The 14808-nt window shown below is 58.7% G+C and overlaps 2 protein-coding genes across 5 annotated transcripts in view; one reads left to right on the top strand and one right to left on the bottom strand.

The window, feature by feature from the left end:
• Positions 1-9251, bottom strand: part of TMEM104 (transmembrane protein 104) — a 40111-nt gene extending 30860 nt beyond the window's left edge. Inside the window, exons 1-6 of the mRNA XM_081109511.1 lie at positions 9178-9251; positions 8456-8574; positions 4274-4395; positions 1796-1877; positions 1259-1352; positions 552-632 (exon numbers count right to left, since the gene is read on the bottom strand). Coding sequence (XP_080965637.1) covers positions 552-632; positions 1259-1352; positions 1796-1877; positions 4274-4395; positions 8456-8500 — 424 coding nt within the window. The 5' untranslated portion in view covers positions 8501-8574; positions 9178-9251. The remainder of the gene's footprint in view (positions 1-551; positions 633-1258; positions 1353-1795; positions 1878-4273; positions 4396-8455; positions 8575-9177) is intronic.
• Positions 9252-9409: 158 nt separating this feature from the next.
• Positions 9410-13812, top strand: NAT9 (N-acetyltransferase 9). Of its 4 annotated transcripts, none has more exons than XM_081109509.1 (7): positions 9410-9448; positions 10053-10138; positions 10997-11106; positions 11631-11774; positions 12375-12434; positions 12664-12758; positions 13045-13812. In XM_081109509.1, the coding sequence occupies exons 2-7, from the start codon at positions 10062-10064 to the stop codon at positions 13165-13167; spliced, it is 609 nt and encodes a 202-aa protein (XP_080965635.1). In that variant the 5' UTR covers positions 9410-9448; positions 10053-10061; the 3' UTR covers positions 13168-13812. The 4 variants fall into 4 exon arrangements, with proteins under 4 accessions (XP_080965635.1, XP_080965634.1, XP_080965636.1 ...); XM_081109508.1 differs by having other exon boundaries at positions 9418-9518; XM_081109507.1 differs by having other exon boundaries at positions 9440-9622.
• The last annotated feature ends 996 nt before the right edge of the window (positions 13813-14808 follow it).

Below are 14808 nucleotides of genomic sequence, written 5' to 3'. Positions count from 1 at the left end.
GGGTCCTGTCAGCTTGTAGCCGAGCCCCCGGAGGGAAGGGCAGGAATCCCAAGCCGTGCAGTGCGCAGGTAGAGAGTGGGGAGAGGTTCTTAGGCGCTCAGATCCCAGACAGCGGCCCTGTGCACGGGCTCCCAGCGCCCTCTGCTGGCCACCAGGAAGAGACCGAGAACACAGGCAGCGAAGCCTCGACACAGAAGAGTCCAGAAGCAGAGAGACCAGTCAGAGGCAATCAAGCAAGAGGCACATGACCAGCCGGCCTTCATGGGTCCCCGTCCTTGGGCAGCTGCTTAGGACTCCCGACCTCTGGGTTCAGCAGGAGATAAGCAGCCGCCTCCCTATTCCTAGCGCCGATGACGAAGAGGAATCCAAGGAAACCACCTGAAGCCGCCCAGGCCTCTCGGCAGCTGGCTGCTCAGAGCACTGGGAGCCGGTCAGCAATCCGCTCCTCCCGTCGCCTGCCCCGGCCCACTGTCCAGGCGGGACCCTCATTCCAAGCGCCCGGGTCAGGAGGAGTGTGAGCCCCCCCCTCGCCGCCTTGGAAGTAACTGTACCTTTACTGAAGAACATGGAGGCCATCTGTCCCATTTCCACGCGGTCTGTGATTTCAAAAAGGTTCGGAGAGCCGCGTCTCTCTGTGGAGCCAGAGGACAAGGAAGGGGAGGAGGTCGGTTCACTTGGCTTCTAGAAGGGGCGACTGAGCTCAGAACTCTCCAGAATAATGAAATCCCGCGTTTTAAACTCTTGAGAAAACTTTTCTTAATGCTTATGGTTCAAAATATCTAGAAAGGGACCTCAGGGATGCTGGTCGTGGGGTCAGAAGGGGACGCTTAGCCCTTGCTCGGCCAGAGCCGGGATCAGACTCTCGGGCATGTGCAGTGCAAGTGCGTGTGCGTGTGCGTGTGCGTGTGTGTGGTGGGACGGGAGGAAGGAGAGAACTCGGAGACCCTAGATGTACTGGCACGCCCAGTGTGCACCAGCACTGAGACAGGTATTTCATTATTCCCACAACGGCAGCTGAGGTGGGAAGCTGGGGTGCCCAGGTTAGGCAACTTGCCCAAGCTGCAAGCGTTACTAAGTGCTGAGCCTGCAGGGGGAAGCCGGGGTCTGGACTCCTTCTTTATCAGGGAGCCTTCCCAGGAGCCACCTGCAGGCGAGAAGGGCCACGGGGTCTCTGCAGAGACTCCCCAGTCCTCCCCGCGGGGAAAGGGACCCTGTGGCCCCAGGGAAGTGCAGGCCGGCCAGGAGCCCCAAGACTTACGCACAGACAGGATGGGCCGTTGCTCTGCCCGCTCGTAGCTGTCCTGGACCAGACTGTCGCTGTCAGAGGCGGCGGAGGAGCTGTCGTCGTCTTCCTAGGACGGGGCGCGCAGGGAGGGGACAAGCACAGGAAAGGGGTCCGTTACGGCAGGAAACCCCGTGACAACGGAGCACCCGCCTCCTGTTATTTCTTTCTGGAAGGGATCTGATTGGGAAGCTCTCGGCACGTCCCCTCGGTCACATTAGAAGGCGCAGGCACACTCGGACGTCGGGTCCAAGGCCACGGCACAGACCCCGGTGCAGAAGCTCAGCGGGACTCAGCTGGGTCAGGGTGGGGCAGGAGGGACCCGGAGGCAAACTGGAAAGAGCAGAGGCCGCAGGCGTTCTGAGCTTAGGTGGCTGCTAAGCTTTTGCTCGGGGCAGGGTCCCTAGCAGCGCTGTGGACACGGGTCCTCCACGCATCGGGGGGAAAGGACTGGCCAGTGAGTGGCACACGAGCGGGCGGGGCACGGCCCGGAGACAAGGGCAACGGGCGCACCTGGTGGTTCTCCATCCTCTTCCAGCGGAGCTGCGCGTTGGCTGCCGCCATGGCCTCCACCACAAAGGTCGTCGTCACAAAGCTGCAGGGGAAGGCCACGCGTGAATCGCCAAAGGCAGGCGGGAGGGTTAGAGGAGGAACAAAGAAAAAGGAAGAGTCATTTCAAGACCGGACTGGACCAACAACCTGGCCAGACCGAAGCCCTGTCCCTCCGTGGAGCTGTTTCCTGGGAAACTCTCACGGTGGGTCTGGCCTGATCAGAAGTGTGTGCGTGTGCGTGTGCATGTGTGTGTGTGTGTGTGTGTGTGTACACGGGCTGCCTCGTGTGCTTGCCTTGATGTCCCCGTCCCCATGTAAAAGGTGTTTCGGACGCACAGCAGAGGCGACACAGGGCCATGCAGTACCGCACACCAAAAAGGGGCCTTTGGGGGCAGGGGTGGGAGGACAGACCCCACCTGGTGCTCTAGGTCAGAAGGAGGAGGCAGGTTCACGGGCCCGCAAGGTGCCGGGAAGGGCAGAGGCAGCCTCCACTCTCCTTGCTGGGACACAGGCACACGGTCAAGTTCCAATGACACATGCTGATGACAGAGCACAGGCAGGATAATGGAAAAGGATCACTTGGCTCTGGAACCTGTCCTTGCCGCCCTTTTGGGGGTGGTGTATTTTCACTTTCCTAATACCCTGGCTAATATGAAAATAAGCTTGCATTTTTATGGCCTCCATCAAAAGAGAGGCTGGGAGGCGGCACCAGACATTTGCCGAGAAGTCAGACTACAGTGACAAATCACCCTTTCTCTTCCTCGTAAAGAAACCGGAGAGGCCGAGACGACAGCTGGGACGCACGGATGCTTCTGTCGGCAGGAGGCACAGGGGAGGCGGCCTTCCCGCCACAGACCTGAGGGAGGGCTCTGTCCCTGCCACCACCACCTGGACAGCACGGCTCTGCCGCTGGACTTGACCCTGAGCCCTCTGAGGGCTGTCACCTGCCCTAGGCAGACTCCTCAGCCCAGCAGTCAGGTGGCAGGTGCGATAGGAGTTAAATCCATATCCACTCCAGGCTGGGGGCGGGCAGCCAGCTCAGCATCTCCTAGGACGGTTTCTCATTATCCTGCCTAAGTGACCATTTTAAGGCTTTAGATTTTCCCTTCTTTTTGGAAGTAAAACTAAAATCAATCTTAATTAAGGCATGAAGAGGCTTCTCACGGTTGCACAAAGCCAACTCATTGATCATGTTCAAATATAAATGGGGTGAGCAAGGCGGGGGCATGGTGGCCCCTACCCGGGGCCCCCAATAATCACTCCCCACTCAGACGGCTGCCGGTGCTGAAGGGCCTTTAGAGGGGACAGCAGAGTCACAGAAGGACAAGGACTTTTAGGGCTCTTGGCTGCCAAGGCTCACAGTACGTACGTCATTATGAGCCAATAGCACCAAGGTTGGCCCCCAAACCGCCCTAACGATAAGGCATGAACGGACTGAAGAACTCGGGCATTCTCCTACCCCCCCTGAGCCTCTCAAGGTCTCAGTCGGCTTCAACTACCCATGTTCCGTTCTTCCACTCCTCTCTCCTGGCCATCTGCTTAAACGCTGCCTCCGTGACCCCTGAGCACCGACCTGAAACTGTGATCACCCGCCCTCCCCCACTATGTTTGTGGGGTTTTGTCTCATTGTTACTACATCACCTTCTAACTGACTCTGCGGTTTACTTGTTATCTTACTCCTCACTGCCTGTCTCCCACCGAAAAGGAGAGTGCAGGGCAGGGCTCCGTGCTGCTCAGTGGGGTACCAGCACCTGAGGACCGCGAGGTGTCACCTCTCCGCCTGGTGTCACCTTTCCGGGGTGTTGACAGGTGGTGCCTCCCTCCTCTTTCTTAGAGCTTGTGGATTCCCACCCGGGGGAGAGGGCTTCGTCCTGAATCCCTCACCAGCCTGGGCACTGCTAACCAGCGTCAGACCTGCCTGCCTGCATCCCCCACGTGGCTCCGGGAGCAGGACCCTGGAGGGCTGGGAGGCATCGGCCTCCTGGGTGCTGCCGGGCACGAGGCAGGTGAGGGCAATACCCGGCTACGCGAGTGCCATGTTTACCATTTACTACTCCATGAACTATCTGAAGCAAATTCTAAATTCCAAACCGATTCCCCGGCACCTTCAACAACTATCAGATTCTTCTCCTGTGGCTCGGTGGTATTTCCTCAAGAATGTACATGAGGGGAGGCACCCCGGCCGGGGAGGAACCACGTGAGACATTCCAGTCTCCCGTTTTAGCTGGTCAGGGCTGTGCAACGCAGGAGGCACTGGAGACCTTTGTACCTCCCCCTTCCCCCCCTCCCCTCCCCCCAGCCACCTTGTTGAAGACTCATCACCAACATCTTCCTGCCCCCAAGGACGCTTCCCCACCTCCCTGCGCTTCCTGGGCAGGCTGCTCAGCTTTGCCCCGGCCCCCAGCCCCCAGCCCCGAGCCCCAAGTGACAGCCTCTTACCTCATGAAGCCCAGGAACACCAGCAGGAACAGGCTGACAAGCCACCCAGCAGAGGCGAAGGCCTTGGGCATGGTGAGCGCGCCGGTGCCCACGATGAGGTTGAACATGTACACCAGTCCAACCTGGGACACAGAAGCCACAGTCAAGCCCAGGCATTAACTAACCTCTCCCCACAACGGCGCCCAAGGACGACCCAGGGGCAGCAAGACCACGGCGGCCAGGAGGTCCGCCTCCAGGCAGGGAGGCAGGGAAGGAGGAGCATTCCACCCAGGTGCTCACCAGGCCAGCCCTGCACCCGGATGTTGGAGACCAGACCCCAACATTTGGATGACTGAAGCCCCACATCCCATGGATCCTTTCCAATGTCTCCAATGATCAGTTTAAAAAAATATATATTTTATTGATTTTTTACAGAGAGGGAGGGAGAGGGATAGAGAGTTAGAAACATCGATGAGAGAGAAACATCCATCAGCTGCCTCCTGCACACCCTCTACTGGGGATGTGCCCGCAACCGAGGTACATGCCCTTGACCGGAATCGAACCTGGGACCCTTCAGTTCGCAGGCTGACACTCTATCCACTGAGCCAAACCAGTTAGGGCTGATCAGTTTTATGCTCCATTTTTGCCGCCACCGCCCCACCTCTTGTCATTTCATTCCTCAGAGCTGCGTCACAGATGTTAGCTCTTTGCCCAACCAGACCGTGGTCTTCCATTTTTCCTAGCTCGCCGGGCACGGGGCCCAGGCCTCCTCCCCACCCATTCTGCCGTCGTCCTGCGGGACCCCGACAATCCTGCTGCTTCCCCTTCCCTGTCTTCCTCCCCACACGAACTTCAGGGATTTTTTCTAAAAAGTTGAGATAGAATTCACATGCCATGAAATCCATCCCTTTAAAGCACACTGTTCAGTGGTTTTCAGTAAATTCATGAGGTTGTGCAACCAGCATCACCATCTAATTCCACCTCATCCCCCCAAAAAGGATCCCTGCGCCCACCTGCAGCCACTCCCCATTCCTGCTAGTCCCTGGCCACCAAGCTCAGTGCAATCGCAGGGTCACCGACTTCAGGGTTTAAACTCAACTCTAACGCCAACCCGACTCCAGCTCCGTTAATTACAATTATTCCGCACCCCTTGGGCCTGGCACACAGCCTCAAGACAGGAGTCCTCAGCGGGGCCGCGGGGCCCTCGCTCAGGTCCCCTCGGACACGAGGCTGACAGTTTCATTGGTTTGAAGCATCATTATCTTAATGTGATCTCATGGACAGAGCCCAGAAGGATGAAAAGTTTGGCTTGTCTTCCACAGCGCCCGATTGGATCACCACACTACTGCCAGGTGACACCCTGCTGGGAGCCCTGGCCCACGGGGACTTGCGAGAACCCGAGGGTGGCAGCCGGGTGAGAAATAGGACACACAGCCCACCTGGCCTTCCCAACAGGAAGTTCCCAGAGCTGGCTTTTCACAAGGGACTCTGGGTGTCCACGACACACTAATTTGTCCTTTTGTTGGCTGACTTCCATCGCGCTGAGGCTGGTGTGTCCCAGTGCGGGAACGAGCCCCTCAGCTAGCTCAGCTCTGCTCATTCACTCGTCTAGTCAGCACCTTCCCAGAGCCTCCCATGGGCCTGGCTCTGTGCTGGGAGCTGGGGAGGACACTGAGGACGACAGACAGGGCCTTGACCTCACGTGGGGGGAGAGGCAACAGGGGAACGGTGATGAGCGCCTCGCAGGAGTGTCCTGAAGGAAAGAAGCAGGGCGCAGGGCCCCGTGACAAAGGATCATGGGAACACTCTAACTACAGGACACTCAGGAAGGGCTCGTGGTGACACTCAAGCCAGGACCTGAAGGATGAGAGGGAGCCGCCCAGGCACCGGGCCAGGGAAGAGCCTCCAGGTAAAGGCCTGAGGTGGGGAGGGAGGTACGGCCGAGGGGCTCCGAGGCAGGTCGGGCCGAAGCACAGCCAGGCAGTGGAACGGCGTGGGGCCCTGGTGCCCGTGACGGGGGGGTCAACATTTTGCAGGGTTTCTGGGCACTAACAGACCAGGCCCCGTCGATGACCTAACATTTGATCTCCCTGGAGCTTTGTTCTCTGTCTATCACTTTTATAAGAAGCAACCCTTGCCCTGGCCGGTGTGGTCCAGGTGGTTGGAGCCTTGTCCCCTACACCCTTCTGTAAGGTTCGTTATCCACTGAGCCAAGATTTTGCTCTCACAGGGGATCAAGAACTGTTCTCCCAGGATGATGGGGTGAAGGAGACCTCAGCAAGAAGGCATGCTCGCTCCTCAGACCCTGACCACTAAGTCCTGGTAATGCCACCTCATCTTCAACATAGGCCCTCTCTCCCTACCGGCAGGAGAAGAGAATATATGCAGTTGTTGATGGCAAGTGCCCAGAGTAGGCCCTCAAAAACCCCCAAACACATAGGAAATGAAGGATAAAAAATAGAAAAAAGCAAAAAAAAAAAAAAAGAAAAAAGAAAAAAGCAGCCTGGCCAGTGTTGCTCAGTGGTTGAGTGTCATTCCATGCACCAAGAGGCCACCTGTTGATTCCTGGTCAGGGCACACGCCCAGGTTGTGGGTTCGATCCCCAGGAGGGGACATGCAGGAGGCAACCACTGGATGTATGTTTCTCTCTCGTCGATGTTTCCATTTATGCCTCTCCCTTCCTCTTTCTCGAAAATTAATAAAAACATGTTCTTTAAAAAAAGCAGAACCCACCAAGGCGTTTAGGGTTCACTGCCCTGTTGCCTGTGGGCACATGCTGATACGTGAAATGATTACAGTTCAGCTGGAGGCACAAGAAAAGTGAGCATATCAAAGTTTTTTTCCTTCCTCAGACTCAGTTGCAGAAACGAGTCAGCTCTAAGCTCTGATGTTCTGAGCAGCAGCAGGAACCCCAGGGACTTTGATGGACACTGTGGACCTTACTCTGCTGGTGCCAAAAGGAGGATGTGTGCTGTGACACAATTGCTCAGATGAGAGGGACGCGATTCAGTTCATCCCAAGTTCAAGAAAGACCCCCCCACCCCTCCTGCACGTTGCTGACGTAAAGAAGGCTCCTTCCGTGCTGCACACGGATGGCCCGTGCCCAGCGGGAGGGCCCTGCTGTGGAGGCCTTTCCAGCTGTTCTCAGAGGCCCCTCCTCGGCCATCACACCACAGCTGGAGAGGCTGGGACGCTAACGGGAACAGGGCAGGCATCCCGGGCCGGGAAGGTCAGTGCAAAGCAGGGCGGCTGTTAGAGGCTAGGTAAGTTCTAGAAAGAGGACTCTTGCTGCTTAAGACGGTGCTGCTTTCCCTGGATACCTGGAAGCAACGTGAGTCAGTCCTTTGATTATTCCCTCCCTCCAGCTACTTATCCAGGCAAGAGCACTCCATGATGTAAACATGGCCAATCTTATGTCACACCAAGGAGATAAACTGAGTGTGAGTGTGTGTGTGTGTGTGTGTGGGGGGGGGGGGTTGGGGGTAACACAATCCCAAGAGGGAGAAATCAATCATTCCAGTTGTTCTAATCACAGACTCCACCAAACTGCAACTGAAGCGTCTGCGTGCTTCCTCTGCCTCTTACGCCATCCAAGGCTGCAAAAGTTGTGCAACTTAAAATTCAGCTAAAAACCCAAGGAATTTCAAACTGCTGACCTGAGCAAAACCCAGGCAGCAGCTGTCAATCACTGTCCATTTGAAGGCAGGCAGCACAGTGTGGAGGGAGTTGCGGCCCTGAGGTACAGAGTTGGCAGGTCAATTTAGTTTTCTCGACTGCTCTCTGATCACCATGTAAAAGGTGAACAAACCTGCCTTTGCTGGTTTGGCTCAATGGATAGAGCGGCAGCCTGCGGACAGAAGGGTCCTGGGTTGACTCTGATCAAGGGCACACGCCTGGGTTATGGGCTTGACCCCCAGTAGGGGGCGTGCATGCCAATCAATGATTCTCATCACTGATGTTTCTATTTCTCTCTCCCTCTATGAAATCAATGAAAATATATTTTTAAAAAAGTGAACAAACCTGAGTCTCATCACACTGAGCCACCAGGGCTGCTGCTGCTGAAGGTCCCCCACCCGGCTCTCCCCAGGGTCTAGGCACGCGGGGGAACGGGCTCGCGCCGGGCCAGTCCACTGCGAGCAGAGGGCTGCTCAGGAGCCAGGGGCAACGCATGTGGGCAAAACAGGTTCTAAAAGTAAAACTCACGTAGGGAGAATAGAGCTCCCCGGTCTCCGTGATTTCACCCGCCATTTCCACAAGTGAGGGAGGGCGCGCCGGCGGGGCGGGGCGTTCTTCCTCGCGGGGGCGGCGGCTGCTGCGGCTCCCTAAGGCAAAGAGCAGACGTCAGCGTGCGGACCGGCCTCGACGGAGGTGGCGGCAGGTCTGCAGGCGCCCCCCGCGCCCCGGTCCTTTATCACAGACGCTCATGGGGTCCACGTCTGTGACAAGGCGGCCGGGGGGAGGTCTCCCGGGATGACGCCCACCTGGCTGGAGTTTCCTTGCCGCTCGGACCCCGAGTCATATAAGAGGCCTTGGAAGCCACGAAGCCTCGGGCACCACAAGCGCCCCCTTGCCACACTCTGGGACGCTTGCTCCCCGTTGAATGCAGGGACAGCGAGCTCACTACCGCACAGGGCAGCCCAAGTCACTGTCCGCCGCTCCGCCTAGGACGAGGGGCCGGGGGCTTTCCCAGGTCGCCCTCCAACCCAACTTCTTGCCCCCAAAGCCTCGCCTTTTTAATGGGGCCTCCACTTCCTGAACCCCTAACCTGCTTTCTGCCCTCCCCGCCGTAAGGCTCCCCACGCTCAAGCCTCCCCCTCTTCTCAAGAGCCCCCGTTCCGAACCTTTCCCCGACTTCTCCCTCCCTCCAGACAGAACCCGGAACCTGCGCCGCCCCAGCCCACCCACCGTCGCGCGCGGCCCCTTACCTGCAGCGAGGCGCGCACCGGGCCGCCGCGGCCGCCGCCTCCAGCCCCCTGGCAGCTGCCGGCGCCAGCTGTCCCGCACCAGCGCCCTCAGCGCGCATGCGCCGGCGCCGGGCGCCCACCTGGCCGGCGCGCGCCTCGGGCGGGGTGCGGCGCGCTGATTGGGCGCCTCGTGGGGGCGGGACCGGGATTGGGCCCCGGCGGCTGCCGTCTGCGTGGCGGAAGTGGGCGGGGTGTGCGCCCAGCGTGAGCGGGAGGGGCGCCCGGCGGCCGGGTGGGGAAGCGGGGCTAGTTGGCGAGAGGCGGCTCCCAGGTTCTTCTAGGGACGCCTTCGTCGGAGGGAAGTGGGTGTGAACTTGGCCGCCCGGGGACCCCGGCGGCTGGGGTCCGGGGTGAGGGTACCGGGGAGCAGCCTGTAGCCCCGCACATCCGGGAGGGGGCTGAGAACGTGAGCTCGCCTACCCTGACGTGGCCTGGGGACCTGGCGTGGGAAGTGGGAGGCGGAGGCCCGAGGCCAGTAGGGTGATGGGAAGGAGGTTTAAGGGCCGGGCTGGGGCGGGGGTCTCAGGACTGGGCTAGCGGTGGGAGCTTTGGGTTGGAGACTTCGAAGTTCTGGGAGGTGGGGCGGGAGGAACCCGCCGGAATGGCAGCTCAGTCTTGGCTCTTTAAGGCGCGAGTAAGGATATCTCACCACCTGTAGCCAAACCGGCCGCCTTTCTCGCAAGGGGTGTAGGGCCCCTGTTCTCTGCAGTCTTTCGAAGGGAAGGCTCTCCTGACACCTCGGCCCCAGGAGGCATTTAGCGAGTTGAGAGCCTGGGCTCCCACCCTACGTGGGAGGAAACTCAGGGTCCTGAAGGCCGTGCGCTCCCCACCCTCAGGCTGCGACCATGAGGTTAAACCAGAACGTCTCGCTCCTGGGGAAGAAGGTGGTGCTGGTGCCCTACACCGCAGAGCATGTGCCCAGGTAACCGTGCCACCTGACATGGGTGCAAGGCGGCTCTCCAAGGCACAGCCCAAATGTCAGAGGCTCTTTCCTCGGAGGAGAAGCATGGGTGTGAGAAGTGATTACGTGCAGGAAAAAGTGAACAGTGAAGCAGAGGACTCTGACTTCCCTGGAAGAAGTCACCCATCCCCGCTGTTCCCTTTCACTCTCTCAGCTTTTGGCCTCTCAGCAAGGAATTAGTTAATGTTCACTAAATGTAAGAAAAAAAATTGCCTTCTCACCTGATTGTAAAGTAGCGACATTCCTTTGGTGCCAGTGAATTTTCTGTTCGTGGAGACTTCAGCTTGTCATAAACTGAGCTGGGGGGTGAGGGGTGGTTTGATGTCTCCTGTTTTGAAAGGCGGGGGCTGAGTTGCAGGGTGGGACTCTGGGGGGTAGTTGGCAAAGTCTGGTAGACTGGAATGGTGGTGGTGTAGGGGTGTGGTCTCTATTTGTAGTTTTGTGTTTCGGGTTTCCTTGTGGAGCTCTGTCCAGCCTTCTTTGCAGCATCAGCTTGCCGTATTCTTTCCCTCAGGAATTCGAGGAATGTTTGTGGCTTTATACCACTCCCCCACACTGACCCCAGAGACAGGATGGGAAACTGGACAGACAGAACGGACCCCTCCTGCTGTTCTCTTGTGGGTCTAGCCTGCCTCTAGGTCTTGTGCCTGTGACCCTCTGCCTTAGGAGCAACTATAACCCTTTTCTTGGGTCTTCTCTGCGCCCTTGAGTTAGCCCTCTGGGGTTCTCCTTTCTACCACCTGTTTCTTCATCTCAGTGTCAGGCCCAATGCCCCTGCATCAGTCCTGCCTGCTGAAGGCCGCCCCTCTGACACTGCAGGTACCACGAGTGGATGAAATCAGAGGAGCTGCAGCGTTTGACAGCCTCCGAGCCGCTGACCCTGGAGCAGGAGTATGCGATGCAGCGCAGCTGGCGGGAAGATGCGGACAGTGAGGAGCGCGACCCTGGGCTGGGCTGGCAGTGGGGGGGCCGACGCCAGAGGCAGCCTCCAGGGTCCCTCCCATTCTTCCCCAGCTGTAGCCCTTCTGAGGCACAGACACCCATGAAAAGCCTGAGAGGTGCTTACAACCCTCACACTCTGGTGCCCGCTGAAGCTGGTCCCTGTGGCAGACACTTTTGTCCTCTCCCCCACTCCCTGGGCCCGGCTGGAAGGATTTAAAGGAAGTATTTTGGGCTGTGGTTGTAATTGAGGGTCTGACCCTCACATCCTTAGCTGCAAGCCCAGTGTGGTTCCTGCTCTTCTTTGAGCCCCCTGCAGTCTGAAAATACACTTGCTGCTTGGAGAAGGCCATCATTTCCTGCAAGAGGCAGATTGAGGGCTTTTAATCAGCTGCAGGAAGCTCTGGCCCCCCTTCTCCTGCCAGACTCGGGGACGCTGCTAGTGCTCTGGCTCGGGTAGGAAGACTGGCCTCACTGGGCATGTAGATGTTAACCCTGCGGCCTCCCTCCGTAGAGTGCACCTTCATTGTGCTGGACGCAGCGAAGTGGCTGGCCCAGCCAGGCACCACCGAAGAGAGCTGCATGGCGGGGGATGTGAACCTCTTCCTCACAGATCTAGGGGACCCCTCCTTGGGGGAGATCGAGGTCATGATTGCAGGTTCGTTTCCTCCCTCGTGGGCCTTGGCTCTGCTGAACCTTAAGGCGGCCGAGGCTGCATAGGGACCTCCAGGGGCTCAATGGGAGGCTCTGGCATTGGGGAGCCCAGCACCTGGCTGGGGCAGACTGCCACTTGGCACCCTGTTAGCCTGCGGGTCACTCTGTTCCTGTCTTATGCGTGGGTGTGAACTCAGCCTTTGGATTTAGGGTCTTCGAACTTCACTCTGCCCTATTTTGGGGGTGGTCTGGGGGATCCTCTAAAATAGTTGATCTTCCCTGGAGCATCTTCCCAGGCTGTGGGAGGAGCCCCTCCAGTTTCTGTGTCCTTCTTGGTCCTTAGCCTTCTCCTAAGAGGCTGTGCGACTCCTCATAAGGCAGCATGTTGAAGTTAAAGAGTCAGCTTTTGGGGTCAGGTTGCTGGGTGTCTCCACACCGAGACCTTGGGCTAGTCATTTCCCTTCTGGGTGCCTCTGTCCCTCATCTGCAGAATGGTAATTATATTTACAGACTTGGTAGAATTGTGAGGATTAAGTGAGATCGCATGTGTTGTGCCTGCCCGGGAGCCTGGCACATGGTGTCCATGATTGTCGTTTTCTCCTAGAGCCCAGCTGCAGGGGCAAGGGCTTTGGCACCGAGGCCGCGCTCATGATGATGTCCTATGGTAAGGAAGTCAGAGCAGACAGTGTGGGGAGAGCTGGCCAGGCCCCAGGTGAGGGGAGCGCAGGTTGGGAGTGAGCCTTCTTCAGGTCTGAGGGTGCAGGCGGGGCAGTGGGGAAGACGGGAGACAGGTGCCTACACTGCACACTGGGACGGGGCGGGGGCGGGTGGGGCGGCGGGTGTTGGAGGGACCTTCCTCCTGCAGCTTGTCCCTTTCTCATCTCCTCTGGGAGGAGTGACCAAGCTAGGTCTGACCAAGTTTGAGGCTAAAATTGGGCAAGGAAATGAACCGAGCATCCGGATGTTCCAGAAACTTCACTTTGAGCAGGTAAGGATGAGGCTGGCCGGAGGTTAAGCCTGGCTCTGGGTGGTGGGGCCCGCTGGTGCTAGCACCTGTGGCTGCAGCTTAGCCAGCCCTGATCTCTGGCTGGCCGGAGGTGGAGCCTGGCTCTGGGTGGTGGGGCCCGCTGGTGCTAGCACCTGTGGCTGCAGCTTAGCCAGCCAGCCCCGATCTCTGGCTGTCCGGAGGTGGAGCCTGGCTCTGGGTGGTGGGGCCCGCTGGTGCTAGCACCTGTGGCTGCAGCTTAGCCAGCCCCGATCTCTGGCTGTCCTAGGTGGCCGTGAGCAGCGTCTTCCAGGAGGTGACGCTCAGACTGACGATGAGTGAGCCGGAGCAGCAGTGGCTTCTGGAGCAGACCAGCCACGTGGAAGAGAAGCCCTATAGAGATGGGTCCTAGGAGCCCGGCCGAGAGCCCTGCACCAGGAAGTGAACGGACCGGGCCCACCCTCTCCAGGCTGGGCTCTCCTTTCAGGGCCTTCACACGCGGGGCAGGACTTTGCCTTGGCCTCCCCCAGGCTGACAGTGGGGCCAAGCGACTCCAGGGAGCCCCTCCTCCCAGCCAAACCTGACTTAGACTCTGAGAACCTGGGGTGGGCGGCATGAATCCATCAGTAGAGGCAGAGCTGGAGACGGCGGGGGGGGGGGGGGGGAGGGGGGGGGGAAGCTGGTGAACAGGCCGGACTTCCCTTTTCCTGGAAGGCCAGCGGTGCCACTCGGGCTGAGGCCCTGGCTCTAGTAAAGTGCACTGCACAGCCAGCTTTCCGTTCCTCACTGCCCGTAGCCTGTGTGGAGGTGAGCTGCCAGGAGGCCACCTGCAGCTTGTCCCGTCCAGCGTGGGAGCAACAGGACAGCTCAGTCCTGTCATCCTATGGAAACAGGCTGGCTGGGTGTGGCCCTGAGAGGTTAGGAAACAAATGAGGGTGGCCCTGTTGGACAGGAGGCTTGGACAGTGGGCGAAAATCCTTGCTCCCCCTTTCTTCTTTGGAGCCAGTTTTGAGTAAATTACTTTTGGATCCAGCTCCTGTGGCTGGACAGCACCCCTCTGCTGAGTTTGAGGCCTCCTGTGTCCTGCCCTCCACTCCATCCCTCCACCTCCGGGAGCTGCTGCACCTGTCAAGGCCACAAGGGGGCGCCAGAGGTACCGGTTCGGGATGGCATGGATGCCTGGCAACCTGTACTTAGCAGAGCTGGGCCAGGTCTGGCCACCTCAGAGCAGGGAGGACGCCCATTGACTTCTAACTGCTCAGGCCCTCCCTGTCATCATCTGCAGTGGCATCAAGGAAAGCCAGTCAGGTTTCCAAACAGTCGTGGAAGAGACTCTGGAGGGCACCTGGGCATTTTCAAGGGTAAGAAACAGCCCCAGGTGAGTTCGGGCGACTTGCCTAAGGCCTGAGCTTTGACAGCAGAGCCCGAACTAACGCTGAGGCCTCCCAGTCCCCTTGATCCTGTAAAAATAGAATCTAAAACACGCCTGAAACCAAGATAGAAACTCCACTTGCTGGGGCCCCCTTTATACCAGGCCTCCAGCCCCACTTCACTAGTTCCCTGTGAGCCACCTGTCTTCCGCTCAACTAGTCAAAGGTCCCTAGGGTTCCCCACCCAGTAGGTGACCTAGTGGGGAAGTCCTTGGGCCTGCTCACCTGTGGAGTCTCCATCAGGGGTCAAAGCGTAGAGCGAGGGTGGAGTGGGGGCAGGCCAGGCCAGCTGAGCAGGGCCTGGGGCGATGGGTGTGAAAGGATTTTGGCCCTAAACCCAAACAAGAGGCCAAGTGGCCAGAGAGTGACTAGCTCTTCTCTCCACAGGCCCCCTCCCTGGTTCACGGTCTCCCTGTTCTCCTCAGTCCCAGGAGCCTGGCTTCGGAGGTTTCCTGGTTGGGTGGAGAGTTGCCTGGGGCCAACTCCCTTCCTTCTCTGAGCACCTGCCCTGGAAGCTCCTGGACCGGCAGCCTCAGCTCTCAGGCCACCTGGCAGACCTCCAGGACGAGGCTGCCAGAGCCAGGGACGTAAAGGACCTGGGTCTCCTGTGGAGGAACAGGGCA

Source organism: Myotis nattereri (genome assembly GCF_964212035.1).
Source record: "Myotis nattereri genome assembly, chromosome: 16".
Taxonomy (NCBI): Eukaryota; Metazoa; Chordata; class Mammalia; order Chiroptera; family Vespertilionidae; genus Myotis; species Myotis nattereri.
The sequence above is the reverse complement of the archived record's forward strand: the minus strand, read 5'-3'. Positions and strand labels throughout refer to the sequence as shown.